Source organism: Molothrus aeneus, chromosome 1, assembly GCF_037042795.1.
Source record: "Molothrus aeneus isolate 106 chromosome 1, BPBGC_Maene_1.0, whole genome shotgun sequence".
In the NCBI taxonomy this organism is placed as follows: Eukaryota; Metazoa; Chordata; class Aves; order Passeriformes; family Icteridae; genus Molothrus; species Molothrus aeneus.
Genome location: NC_089646.1, coordinates 152,601,406 through 152,614,570, shown reverse-complemented (window position 1 = coordinate 152,614,570; position 13,165 = coordinate 152,601,406). Strand labels below are relative to the sequence as shown.

The following is a 13,165-nucleotide window of genomic DNA, read 5'->3' as shown; positions in this document are numbered from 1 at the left end:
TCTAACTGCCTAACATCACCTTGTATGATCTGCACGAGGAAACGCTTTGTAGGGGAAAAATTTGTCCCATCCGTGAGTTCAGGAACAAGTTCCCTGGAAATCCATAGGCAAGGTGGGAGGGAGTAAATGCACTGGAAAGGGCAGGTCTACTGCCTTGCACAGCCACAAAGCCCAGAGCAACCTGACAGGGCTGTAAAGGAATGGGATCTCTCTCTCAAATGCAGCCACAAACCAAAACACACATGTCCCATGGGTTGAACTCATTGATGACATCCCAACTTTCAGAGGCATTTGTGGTTTATTTTGGTTTCTCTTACAGGCATCCACCAAGTAAATCCTTCCAAATACCAACTCTCACTTTAAAGCTGATGCCAAGGTGAGATGGACATGCTCACAAGGCAGGATTTGGAATTGTAGAGTTGCAGGAAGGAACTCATGACTCATCAGGCTGGGCTACAAATACTGATATCCTGATTGCCATTCAGGTACCTTGAGAGAGTAAAAAGGTCAATACATTTCTTCTGAAAACTGAATGTATTCAGGTCCTTCAAGGGCTCCACAGACATCATCTTCTTATCCTTCACTACGTTTCCTTTCAAGGTGTCACTCAGAGCGCAGCAGTGGGACCCCCTCAGTGTAACCTACCTGGGACCAACTGAGATGAGCGCTAATGATGAATTAACACAAGATATTACAGGGCCAGACAAGAGACCCCAAACCACAGGGATTGTTTTCCAATATCCAGCAGGAAAGGCTTGATACATAAACAGGTTTAGAATGTTGGCAATGGACAGGGAGGGAGAGATGTGATCCAAGGGGACACCAGTCAGCCGCAGAAGAGCTGCAAAGCCCAGAAGGTCCTAACATGGCTGTGGGGGAATGAGGACCCACTCCACAAGACACCCACAAACAACAGCACACATGGGACATTGGGTGACTTCACTGTTGACACTCCATTGTCCAAAGCTTTGGTCACATCCACACCACTCCAAAAAAACCATCATCATCAACATCCTTTGGTCTCTAATACTTGCATTTAACGTTTCTGAGGTCAGATAGACACACACTAAAAAGCTGGACATGACAGTGTAGAGTTACAGGATGAAAAACCCGCCCCACCTCAGGACTCACCGCTCAGCCAGCAAGGAACAGCGGCCTGCAAAATGTCCCAAGGCCATGGGACAAGGCAGTCCCGCCAATCCAGAACCAGCATAAAAGCCGGCCCAGAGCTTCTCTCCCTCACACAATTCTCTTCAAGCCTTCTCCTCTTGCGCCTGCCAGCAACAAGGTGAGCCTCATGCTCCTTACCCTCCTGCTCCTGCAGCCCTGGCCCCTCTCTTCCAGCACGCTCAGCCCCAGCCTCAGCAGCCCTCACGCCTCCCCACAGCCCCACAACAGCCTCCACATAACTCACCCTCCTGCATCACTGCCCCTCGTGCCCCCACACCCCTCTCACACCTTACCCCCCTTTCTTCCAGGCACCTTCCACACCACACCCATGGCCTGCAACAACATCTGCAGTCCCTGCGGACCCACCCCGCTGGCCAACAGCTGCAACGAGCCCTGTGCCCTGCAATGCCAGGATTCCCGTGTCATCATCAACCCTTCCCCTGTGCTGGTCACCCTGCCAGGACCCATCATGACCTCCTTCCCCCAGAACACCGCCATCGGATCCACCTCCTCGGCTGCCGTGGGCACTGAGCTCAATGCCCAGGGACAGCCCATCTCTAGCGGATTTGGCTTTGGCCTTGGCTACGGCCTGGGAGGTCTGGGCTGCTCTGGCAGAAGGGGCGGCTACATCTGCTAAGGGCCCTCAGCACCACCCCTGACACCCCCAGCTCTGGGCGCTGCCAACAGCTCCTGCAAGCAAAGCACCTCCGCTGATGGTCTCTATACTTTTACCTCACACCTGATTCCTCCAGCTTCCTCTTTCTCAGCATTCTTTCACTTCAATAAAGTTTACTTGCTGCACAATCTGAGTTGCTTCCTATTATTTTCGAATTCCAATGGTCTCACATCCTCACTCTGTGCAATGCCAGCACTCAACCATTATGTGGGATGGAAAGGGAGCAAAGAACATTTCTTAGCAAATATGTCCCCACCAGGAATAACCAACACTGATATGGAAAACAGGGGAGAGTAGTGGACCTTCCTGAACATGACACAAGTCCATCCCCTCATCTACCAAAGGCTTGGACGCAACAACTCTCTCCTGGGCACTGCTCTGCCTAAGTCACTCTATGCCAGAAGACACTTGAAAAATTCTCTTCCTAGCAGCACTTTTGAGTCCTCCCCATGGACAGAGGAACAAGAGCATCCACTTGGGCAGGAAATCTCGAGAGCAAGTGCTTCCATTACCTATGCTCAAGCAGACCTGGCAGGAGCAGGATTTCCACGATTATGGCCAGTTCAATTTTGGACCTCCAAGAAGATGGACCCCTTTGTCTCTTATACTCTGGGACAATCCACACATACTGAACAATCCTTCCTTCCTCTGCCCATGGAATTCCATCTATTTTCACTCGTGCACGGACCCCCTTTCCCTTCATGTGTGCAATGTTGAGAACAGCTGGGCTCCCGGACACTGGTGACAGTCCTCTGCCCAGCCTTGTCTCCTGAGTGTCCCAGCACTCTAAGCCTCTCCTCTAGCAAAGATTCTCCAGGCCTTGCACTATCTGCTGGCCCTCAACCTCTCTTCATTCACTACCCCCTTGTGCTTCTTCAGCTGTCGAGGCCAGAACTGTCCATACCACTCCTTACAGAAGCTCACCAGTGCTCTAAAGAGAGGAAGGGCCACCTCTCACGACTACATGGCAACAATTCCCTGAAATCTGTCTTGGACACAGGTGATACCCCACTAAAGTAACTCCCCACTGCAACCTTCTGGTCTGTGTTCTTGATCAGCACCACAGGCTCCTGCTCACAAAAGCCACTTTTCAGACTCTCTGCCCACAGCATGAGCCAGGGCACAATGCAATTCCTGTCCAGATGCAGAACTTCACATATTCTGCTCTTGGAATGCAGGACATTCCTTTAACCCTTAGTCTTAAGGTGCTTCTAACTTGTGGAATAACCAAGTGGGGGCGCAGAGACTCCATCATCTGCCAGCTCACTGAGGAGGCAACTCAAATCTCCAACTGCCAACATGGAATGGAAGAGTCCAGGTGCTCACACCTGGCACAGATGCACAGCCCAGACCAGCCTGACACACCTGGGATAGTTTAGGGCCCCTCTTCACAACACACACAAAACCCCAAAACCATGAGTTCCATGAGATGACCTCACTGATGACAACCCACCTCTCCAAATCTTGGTCACGTCTTCAGTCTCTTTTACACACACCATCAACACATTAAAGGAGGAATGGCCGTGATGGAAGGGGCAGCTCCTCATGCAAAGCACAGCTGCAAAGGCCAGACCAGTCTGACATGACTGTGGTGGAATGGGGCCCAAATTCACAGCACACACACAAAGTTAACCACACGAGTGCCACAGAATGACCTCATTGATGACACCCATATTGTTCCTAGGCTTTTGTTGCATATTCTGGTTTCTCTGACACACATCTTGCAAGAAAATCCTCCCAAATTCCAACTCACTTAAACGCTACTGTCAATGTCAGATGGAAACGGCCTCAAGAGCAGGACCAGACACTGAAGGATTACAGGAAAGAAAACACTCCCCACATCACAACGTGCAAGTCTATGTCAGGCAAAACCAATGTTCAAATTTTTCTTCTAGTACCTCTAGAGAGTAACAAGGTCAACCATCTTTTTCTGAAAAGTGAATCCTGTAGTTCCTCCAACTGCTCCTCACATCTTCTTCTTATCCTTCACCAGGTTTCCTTTCCAGGTTTCACTCAGAGCCCAGCAATGGGACCCCACAGTGTGACCTTGTTGGATCCTGCTAAGACAAGTGCCACGGGAAGAACAAACAAAAGACATCGGAAAGCAGAAAAGGGATCACAGGGATTGTTCTCCCATATCCAGCAGGAAAGGCCTGGCATATACACAGGTTTAGAATGTTGGCAAAGGGACAGGGAGGGAGAGAATATGATGCAAGGGGACGCCCTTCATATCCAGAAGAGCTGCAAAGCCCAGATGAGCCTGACATGGCTGTGGGGGAATGAGGACCCTCTCCACAAGACACACACAAACCACAGCACACCAGGGACATTGCGTGACTTCACTGTTGGCACCCCACTGCCCAAAGCTCACGTACACAGCCCTCCACAAAAAACATCCTCATGCACCGCCCTTGGTCTCTAATACTTGTATTTAAAAGCTGCCGCCCATGTCAGATGGACGTGGAGTCAAAAGTAGGACATGACATTGCAGAGCTGTGGGATGAAAAACACTCCTCACCTCATGACTCACCACTATGAGCTAAGCAGGAACTGTGGCCTGCAAAATGCCCCAAGGCCAGGAGACAAGGCTGTCCCGCCCCTCCAGAACCAGCATAAAAGCCAGCCCAGAGCCTCTCTGCCTCAAACACTTCTCCTCAAGCCTTCTCCTCCTGCTCCTGCCAACAACAAGGTAAGCCTCAAGCCCTGACCCTCTAGTTCCTGCAGCCCTGGCCCCTCTCTCCCAGCACGCAAAGCCCCAGGCTCAGCAGACCTCACGCCTCCCCAAGGCCCCACAACAGCCTCCACACTCCCTCACTCTCCTGCATCACTGCCCCTCGCATACCCACAACCCTGTCTAAATTCATTCTTTCTCTTCCAGGCATCCTCCACACCACACCCATGGCCTGCTACAACCGCTGCAGTCCCTGCGGACCCACCCCGCTGGCCAACAGCTGCAACGAGCCCTGTGCCCTGCAATGCCAGGATTCCCGCGTCATCATCAACCCTTCCCCTGTGCTGGTCACCCTGCCAGGACCCATCATGACCTCCTTCCCCCAGAACACCGCCGTCGGATCCACCTCCTCGGCTGCTCTGGGCACTGAGCTCAATGCCCAGGGACAGCCCATCTCTGGCGGATTTGGCTTTGGCCTTGGCTACGGCCTGGGAGGCCTGGGCTGCTATGGCAGAAGGGGCGGCTACATCTGCTAAGGGCCCTCAGCACCACCCCTGACACCACCAGCTCTGGGCGCTGCCAACAGCTCCTGCAAGCAAAGCACCTCCACTGATGGTCTCTCTACTTCCACCATACTCTGGATCCCTTAAATTCTCTTCCGTGCCTTTTAATGCTTTTTTGTTAATAAAGTTTTCCTGCATCAAAGCCTCACATGTTTCCTCTTCATTTGAATTCCAAAACTCTCATACCCTCACCCTTGGCTGGATGGCAAAGGAGCACAACACCTTCCTAAACAAGTAGAACCCCAACAGTAACAACCAGGACAGCCACATGAAGCTGGGTTGAATCATAATCATCCAGAATATGACAAAATCACATCTCCTGCCATACCAAAGGCTTTAACAAAACAATGCTCTCCTGCTCATTCTTCTGGTTAAGTCTCTCCATGCAAGCATATGCTGAACAAGATGTCCTCCCATCACAACTCTCAAACCACACAAACAATCACAATATCATTCACTCTCAGAGAAACTCAGAAAGTGCTGCAAGGGTTTCCATCCCCTCTGCTCAAGGAAGGCTACCCAGGGAAGGATTTCCAGAACCATGGACACTTCAGGTTTTCATCTCTCTGGACAAATAAACTCCTGCACCTCTTCCACGCTGTGACCAACCTCACACTAAGAAAGGCTTGTCTGCTCAGCCCTTGGAATTCCATCTGTTTTTACTTGTGCCATTGCTGACTTTTCCTTCACCACATGTGCGGCACTGAGAAGAGATGTAATCCCGCGGCTTCATTCCCTGCCATCCGGGATTTACACACACTGGTAACAATCCCAATCCAGTCTGGTTTCCTGCAAGTCCCAGCTATTTAAGTTCTCTATGAAAAACCCTTTCAGCCCTTTAAATATTTTGGTAGTCCTGAACTGACCTTGTTTCACTAAGTCTGTGGGCCTCCTCCACTGGGGAGCCCCAGAACTTCTCACACTGACTCATGTCATTTTTGAGGATGTTGAAAAGAGTTAGCCACAGGGATACAACTATTGAGCTACTCCATTTGGATTTTGACTCCAGCTTGACTTTGCATCACAAGGCTTCAGGTCACATTATTTAAATATTATATAAATAGAGCAGTCCACATCACTGACCCTTTACACCACCTGTACATCCTTGCATGGTCGGGTATGATGAAGTAGGAGACACTGCCAAAGACATTGCTAAGAGGTGGAGGTAAACACCAGCCATGGCTCCCTCATCACCCACAGTAAAATTCTTTCTTTCTGTATGGAAAACAGAGGTAACTAAGACAGGATTTTGCCCTCCAAATTCAACTCTAACTGCCTAACATCACCTTGTATGATCTGCACGAGGAAACGCTTTGTAGGGGAAAAATTTGTCCCATCCGTGAGTTCAGGAACAAGTTCCCTGGAAATCCATAGGCAAGGTGGGAGGGAGTAAATGCACTGGAAAGGGCAGGTCTACTGCCTTGCACAGCCACAAAGCCCAGAGCAACCTGACAGGGCTGTAAAGGAATGGGATCTCTCTCTCAAATGCAGCCACAAACCAAAACACACATGTCCCATGGGTTGAACTCATTGATGACATCCCAACTTTCAGAGGCATTTGTGGTTTATTTTGGTTTCTCTTACAGGCATCCACCAAGTAAATCCTTCCAAATACCAACTCTCACTTTAAAGCTGATGCCAAGGTGAGATGGACATGCTCACAAGGCAGGATTTGGAATTGTAGAGTTGCAGGAAGGAACTCATGACTCATCAGGCTGGGCTACAAATACTGATATCCTGATTGCCATTCAGGTACCTTGAGAGAGTAAAAAGGTCAATACATTTCTTCTGAAAACTGAATGTATTCAGGTCCTTCAAGGGCTCCACAGACATCATCTTCTTATCCTTCACTACGTTTCCTTTCAAGGTGTCACTCAGAGCGCAGCAGTGGGACCCCCTCAGTGTAACCTACCTGGGACCAACTGAGATGAGCGCTAATGATGAATTAACACAAGATATTACAGGGCCAGACAAGAGACCCCAAACCACAGGGATTGTTTTCCAATATCCAGCAGGAAAGGCTTGATACATAAACAGGTTTAGAATGTTGGCAATGGACAGGGAGGGAGAGATGTGATCCAAGGGGACACCAGTCAGCCGCAGAAGAGCTGCAAAGCCCAGAAGGTCCTAACATGGCTGTGGGGGAATGAGGACCCACTCCACAAGACACCCACAAACAACAGCACACATGGGACATTGGGTGACTTCACTGTTGACACTCCATTGTCCAAAGCTTTGGTCACATCCACACCACTCCAAAAAAACCATCATCATCAACATCCTTTGGTCTCTAATACTTGCATTTAACGTTTCTGAGGTCAGATAGACACACACTAAAAAGCTGGACATGACAGTGTAGAGTTACAGGATGAAAAACCCGCCCCACCTCAGGACTCACCGCTCAGCCAGCAAGGAACAGCGGCCTGCAAAATGTCCCAAGGCCATGGGACAAGGCAGTCCCGCCAATCCAGAACCAGCATAAAAGCCGGCCCAGAGCTTCTCTCCCTCACACAATTCTCTTCAAGCCTTCTCCTCTTGCGCCTGCCAGCAACAAGGTGAGCCTCATGCTCCTTACCCTCCTGCTCCTGCAGCCCTGGCCCCTCTCTTCCAGCACGCTCAGCCCCAGCCTCAGCAGCCCTCACGCCTCCCCACAGCCCCACAACAGCCTCCACATAACTCACCCTCCTGCATCACTGCCCCTCGTGCCCCCACACCCCTCTCACACCTTACCCCCCTTTCTTCCAGGCACCTTCCACACCACACCCATGGCCTGCAACAACATCTGCAGTCCCTGCGGACCCACCCCGCTGGCCAACAGCTGCAACGAGCCCTGTGCCCTGCAATGCCAGGATTCCCGCGTCATCATCAACCCTTCCCCTGTGCTGGTCACCCTGCCAGGACCCATCATGACCTCCTTCCCCCAGAACACCGCCATCGGATCCACCTCCTCGGCTGCCGTGGGCACTGAGCTCAATGCCCAGGGACAGCCCATCTCTAGCGGATTTGGCTTTGGCCTTGGCTACGGCCTGGGAGGCCTGGGCTGCTATGGCAGAAGGGGCGGCTACATCTGCTAAGGGCCCTCAGCACCACCCCTGACACCACCAGCTCTGGCCTCTGCCAACAGCTCCTGCAAGCAAAGCACCTCCGCTGATGGTCTCTCTACTTCCACCTCACCTTGGATCCCTTCAAATTCTCTCCCTTGCCTTTCAAGTCTTATGCCTCAATAAAGTTTTCCTGCATCAAAGTCTCACGGCTCCTCTTCTTTTTGAATTTGAAACCTCTCACACCCTCACCCATGGGGTGGAATGCAAAGGGGCACAACACCTTCCTAAACAAGTAGAACCCCAATAGTGACAACCAGGACTGCCACAGGAAGCTGGGTTGAATGGTGACCATACAGAATATGACAAAATCACATCTCCTGCCATAGCAAAGGCTTTAACAAAACAATGCTCTCCTGCTCATTGCTCTGGTTAAGTCTCTCCATGCAAGCATATGCTTGACAACATCTCCTCCCATCACAACTCTCAAACCACACAAACAATCACAATATCATCCAGCCTCAGAGAAACTCAGGAAGTGCTGCAACGGCCTCCATCGTCTGTGCTCAAGGAATGCTAACCAGAGAAGGATTTCCAGAACCATGGACACTTCAGGTTTTCATCTCCCTGCACACAGACACTCCAGCAGCTCTTCCACTCTGTGACCAACCTCACATTAAGAAAGGTTTGTCTGCACTGCCCATGGAATTCCACCTCTTTTCACCTGTGCCATTGCTGACTTGTAACAACCCCACGTTCAGCCTTGTCTCCTGAAGTCCCAGCTCTCTGAGTCCTCTCTGAAAAATCCTTCCAGCCCTTTAAATATCTTGGTAGCCCTGAATTGGCCTTGGTTTACTAAGTCTGTGAGCTTCCTCCCCTAGGGACCCTAGACCACCTCACAGCAACTCATTTATGAGGATGTTGAACAGTGCTGGACTCATGGAAATGACTCTAGAGTTACTTGATTTGAAGTTTGACTCTAGCTTGACTATTGGATCACAAGGCTCCAGATCATGTTGTTTCAATATTATATAAATAGAGCAGTCCACCTCACTCACCCATTACACCACCTGTACATCCTTGCATAGTCTGCGATGATGAAGTAGGCGACACTGCCAAAGACATTGCTAAGAGGTGGAGGTAAATACCAGCCATGGCTCCCTCCCCATCTACAGTGAGATTCTTTTTTTCTTTCTGTATGTAACATAGAGGTCACTAAGACATGGATTTTGCCTTTTAAAATAAACTCTAACTGCTCCTCATCTCTTCTAGGACCTGAACTTGGAAATGCTTTGTAGAGGAAAAAATTGACCTATCCTTGTGGGTCCCTGGAAATCCATAGGCAAGGTGGGAGGGAGTAAATGCATTGGAAGGCACAGGTCCTAATGCCCAGCACAGCCACAAAGCCCCAACCAGCCTGACAGAGCAGTAAAGGAATGACATCCCTCTCTCAAACACAGCCCCAAACAAAAGCACACCTATTCCATGGGCTGAACAGATTGATGACATCCCAATTTTCCTAGGTATTTGCAGTTTATTCTGGTTTCTCTGACATGCAACTTCCAAGCAAATCCTCCCAAATACCAACTCACACTTTAAACCTGCTGCCAAGATCAGATGGACTCGAGCACAAGAATAGGACATGGAATTGCAGAGGTGCAGGAAGGAAAACAGTCCCCAGCTCATGACTCGTCAGGCTGGGCCAGGTAAAACTGAAGTTATGATTTCCATTCAGGTACCTTGAGAGAGTAAAAAGGTCAACACATTTCTTCTGAAAATTGAATGTATCCAGGTCATTCAAGTGCTCCACAGACATCATATGCTGATACTTTTCCACTTTTCCTTTCTAGGTGTCACTCAGAGCCCAGCAATGGGACCCCACAGTGTGAAATAGCTGGGGCCAGATGAGATGAGTGCTATGGACAAATAAAACCCAAGACATTGCAGGGCCTGACAACACTCCCCAAACCACAGGGATTGTTCTCCCATATCCAGGAGGAAAGGCCAGGCATATAGACAGGTTTAGAATGTTGCCAATGGGACGGGGAGGGAGAGATGTGTTGGAAGGGAAAACCCATCAGCCCCAGTAGAGCTGCAAAGCCCCGATAAGCCTGATGTGGTTGTGAGGGAATGAGGACCCTCTCCACAGGACAAAAACCACAGCGGACTAGGCCAGGCTGTGACTTCAAAGTTGACAGCCGACTGTTAAAGCTTTGGTCACGTCTACAGCCCTCCACAAAAAACATCATCATCAGCAGCCCTTGGTCTCTAACACTTGCATTAAAAAGCTGCCACCATGGTCAAATGGATACAGACTCAAAAATAGGACATGACACTGCAGAGTTGTGGGAAGAAAAACACTCCCCACCTCAGGACTCACCACTATGAGCCAACCAGGAACTGTGGCCGGCAAAATGCCCCAAGGCCAAGGGACAAGGATGTCCCACCCCTCCAGAACCAGCATAAAAGCCAGCCCAGAGCCTCTCTCCCTCACACACTTCTCCTCAAGCCTTCTCCTCCTGCTCCTGCCGACAACCAGGTGAGTCTCAAGCCCAGACCCTCCTGTTCCTGCACCCCTGGCACCTCTCTTCCAGCACGCTCAGCCCCAGCCTCCCCACAGCCCCACAAGACCCTTCATACTCCCTCAGCCTGCTGACACTTCACTCCTTTGCAACCCCCAGCCTCCAGCCTGCATCATCCTCCTCTCTTCCAGGCACCCTCGCACCCCCACACCCCTGCCCTGCCTCACCCCTCACTCTTCCAGGCACCCTCCAAACCACAAAAATGGCCTGCTACAACCGCTGCAGTCCCTGCGGACCCACTCCGCTGGCCAACAGCTGCAACGAGCCCTGTGCCCTGCAATGCCAGGATTCCCACGTCATCATCAACCCTTCCCCTGTGCTGGTCACCCTGCCAGGACCCATCATGACCTCCTTCCCCCAGAACACCGCCGTCGGATCCACCTCCTCGGCTGCTCTGGGCACTGAGCTCAATGCCCAGGGACAGCCCATCTCTGGTGGATTTGGCTTTGGCCTTGGCTACGGCCTGGGAGGCCTGGGCTGCTATGGCAGAAGGGGCGGCTACATCTGCTAAGGGCCCTCAGCACCACCCCTGACACCCCCAGCTCTGGGCGCTGCCAACAGCTCCTGCAAGCAAAGCACCTCCGCTGATGGTCTCTATACTTTTACCTCACACCTGATTCCTCCAGCTTCCTCTTTCTCAGCATTCTTTCACTTCAATAAAGTTTACTTGCTGCACAATCTGAGTTGCTTCCTATTATTTTCGAATTCCAATGGTCTCACATCCTCACTCTGTGCAATGCCAGCACTCAACCATTATGTGGGATGGAAAGGGAGCAAAGAACATTTCTTAGCAAATATGTCCCCACCAGGAATAACCAACACTGATATGGAAAACAGGGGAGAGTAGTGGACCTTCCTGAACATGACACAAGTCCATCCCCTCATCTACCAAAGGCTTGGACGCAACAACTCTCTCATGGGCACTGCTCTGCCTAAGTCACTCTATGCCAGCAGACACTTGAAAAATTCTCTTCCTAGCAGCACTTTTGAGTCCTCCCCATGGACAGAGGAACAAGAGCATCCACTTGGGCAGGAAATCTCGAGAGCAAGTGCTTCCATTACCTATGCTCAAGCAGACCTGGCAGGAGCAGGATTTCCACGATTATGGCCAGTTCAATTTTGGACCTCCAAGAAGATGGACCCCTTTGTCTCTTACACTCTGGGACAATCCACACATACTGAACAATCCTTCCTGCCTCTGCCCATGGAATTCCATCTATTTTCACTTGTGCACGGACGCCCTTTCCCTTCATGTGTGCAATGTTGAGAACAGCTGGGCTCCCGGACACTGGTGACAGTCCTCTGCCCAGCCTTGTCTCCTGAGAGTCCCAGCACTCTCAGCCTCTTCTCTAGCAAAGATTCTCCAGCCCTTGCACTGTCTGCTGGCCCTCAACCTCTCTTCGTTCACTACCCCCTTGTGCTTCTTCAGCTGTCGAGGCCAGAACTGTCCATACCACTCCTTACAGAAGCTCACCAGTGCTCTAAAGAGAGGAAGGGCCACCTCTCACAACCTCATGCCAGCAATTTCCTGAAATCTGTCTTGGACACCGGTGATACCCCACTAAAGTAACTCCCCACTGCAACCTTCTGGTCTGTGTTCTTGATCAGCACCACAGGCTCCTGCTCACAAAAGCCACTTTTCAGACTCTCTGCCCACAGCATGAGCCAGGGCACAATGCAATTCCTGTCCAGATGCAGAACTTCACATATTCTGCTCTTGGAATGCAGGACATTCCTTTAACCCTTAGTCTTAAGGTGCTTCTAACATGTGGAATAACCAAGTGGGGGCGCAGAGACTCCATCATCTGCCAGCTCACTGAGGAGGCAACTCAAATCTCCAACTGCCAACATGGAATGGAAGAGTCCAGGTGCTCACACCTGGCACAGATGCACAGCCCAGACCAGCCTGACACACCTGGGATAGTTTAGGGCCCCTCTTCACAACACACACAAAACCCCAAAACCATGAGTTCCATGAGATGACCTCACTGATGACAACCCACCTCTCCAAATCTTGGTCACGTCTTCAGTCTCTTTTACACACACCATCAACACATTAAAGGAGGAATGGCCGTGATGGAAGGGGCAGCTCCTCATGCAAAGCACAGCTGCAAAGGCCAGACCAGTCTGACATGACTGTGGTGGAATGGGGCCCAAATTCACAGCACACACACAAAGTTAACCACACGAGTGCCACAGAATGACCTCATTGATGGCCCCCATATTGTTCCTAGGCTTTTGTTGTATATTCTGGTTTCTCTGACACACATCTTGCAAGAAAATCCTCCCAAATTCCAACTCACTTAAACGCTGCTGTCAAGGTCAGATGGAAACGGCCTCAAGAGCAGGACCAGACACTGAAGGATTATGGGAAAGAAAACACTCCCCACATCACAACGTGCAAGTCTACGCCAGATAGACTTGCAAATGCTCAAATTTTTCTTCTACTACCTCTAGAGAGT

The 13,165-nt window shown here is 50.6% G+C and overlaps 3 protein-coding genes and 1 pseudogene across 3 annotated transcripts; all 4 read left to right on the top strand.

Moving 5' to 3' along the window:
* Positions 1-1,498: 1,498 nt before the first annotated feature.
* Positions 1,499-1,807, top strand: LOC136555810 (feather beta keratin-like). The gene has a single exon (XM_066548839.1). The coding sequence runs from the start codon at positions 1,499-1,501 to the stop codon at positions 1,805-1,807; it is 309 nt and encodes a 102-aa protein (XP_066404936.1).
* Positions 1,808-4,744: 2,937 nt separating this feature from the next.
* On the top strand, positions 4,745-5,053 carry LOC136555803 (feather beta keratin-like). Its single transcript, XM_066548827.1, has one exon. It carries the CDS (start codon positions 4,745-4,747, stop codon positions 5,051-5,053), a length of 309 nt encoding a protein of 102 aa, XP_066404924.1.
* Positions 5,054-7,845: 2,792 nt separating this feature from the next.
* LOC136555798 (feather beta keratin-like) lies at positions 7,846-8,154 on the top strand. Its single transcript, XM_066548813.1, has one exon. The coding sequence runs from the start codon at positions 7,846-7,848 to the stop codon at positions 8,152-8,154; it is 309 nt and encodes a 102-aa protein (XP_066404910.1).
* A 2,381-nt stretch (positions 8,155-10,535) lies between these two features.
* On the top strand, positions 10,536-11,214 carry LOC136555788 (feather beta keratin-like; annotated as a pseudogene).
* Positions 11,215-13,165: the final 1,951 nt, after the last annotated feature.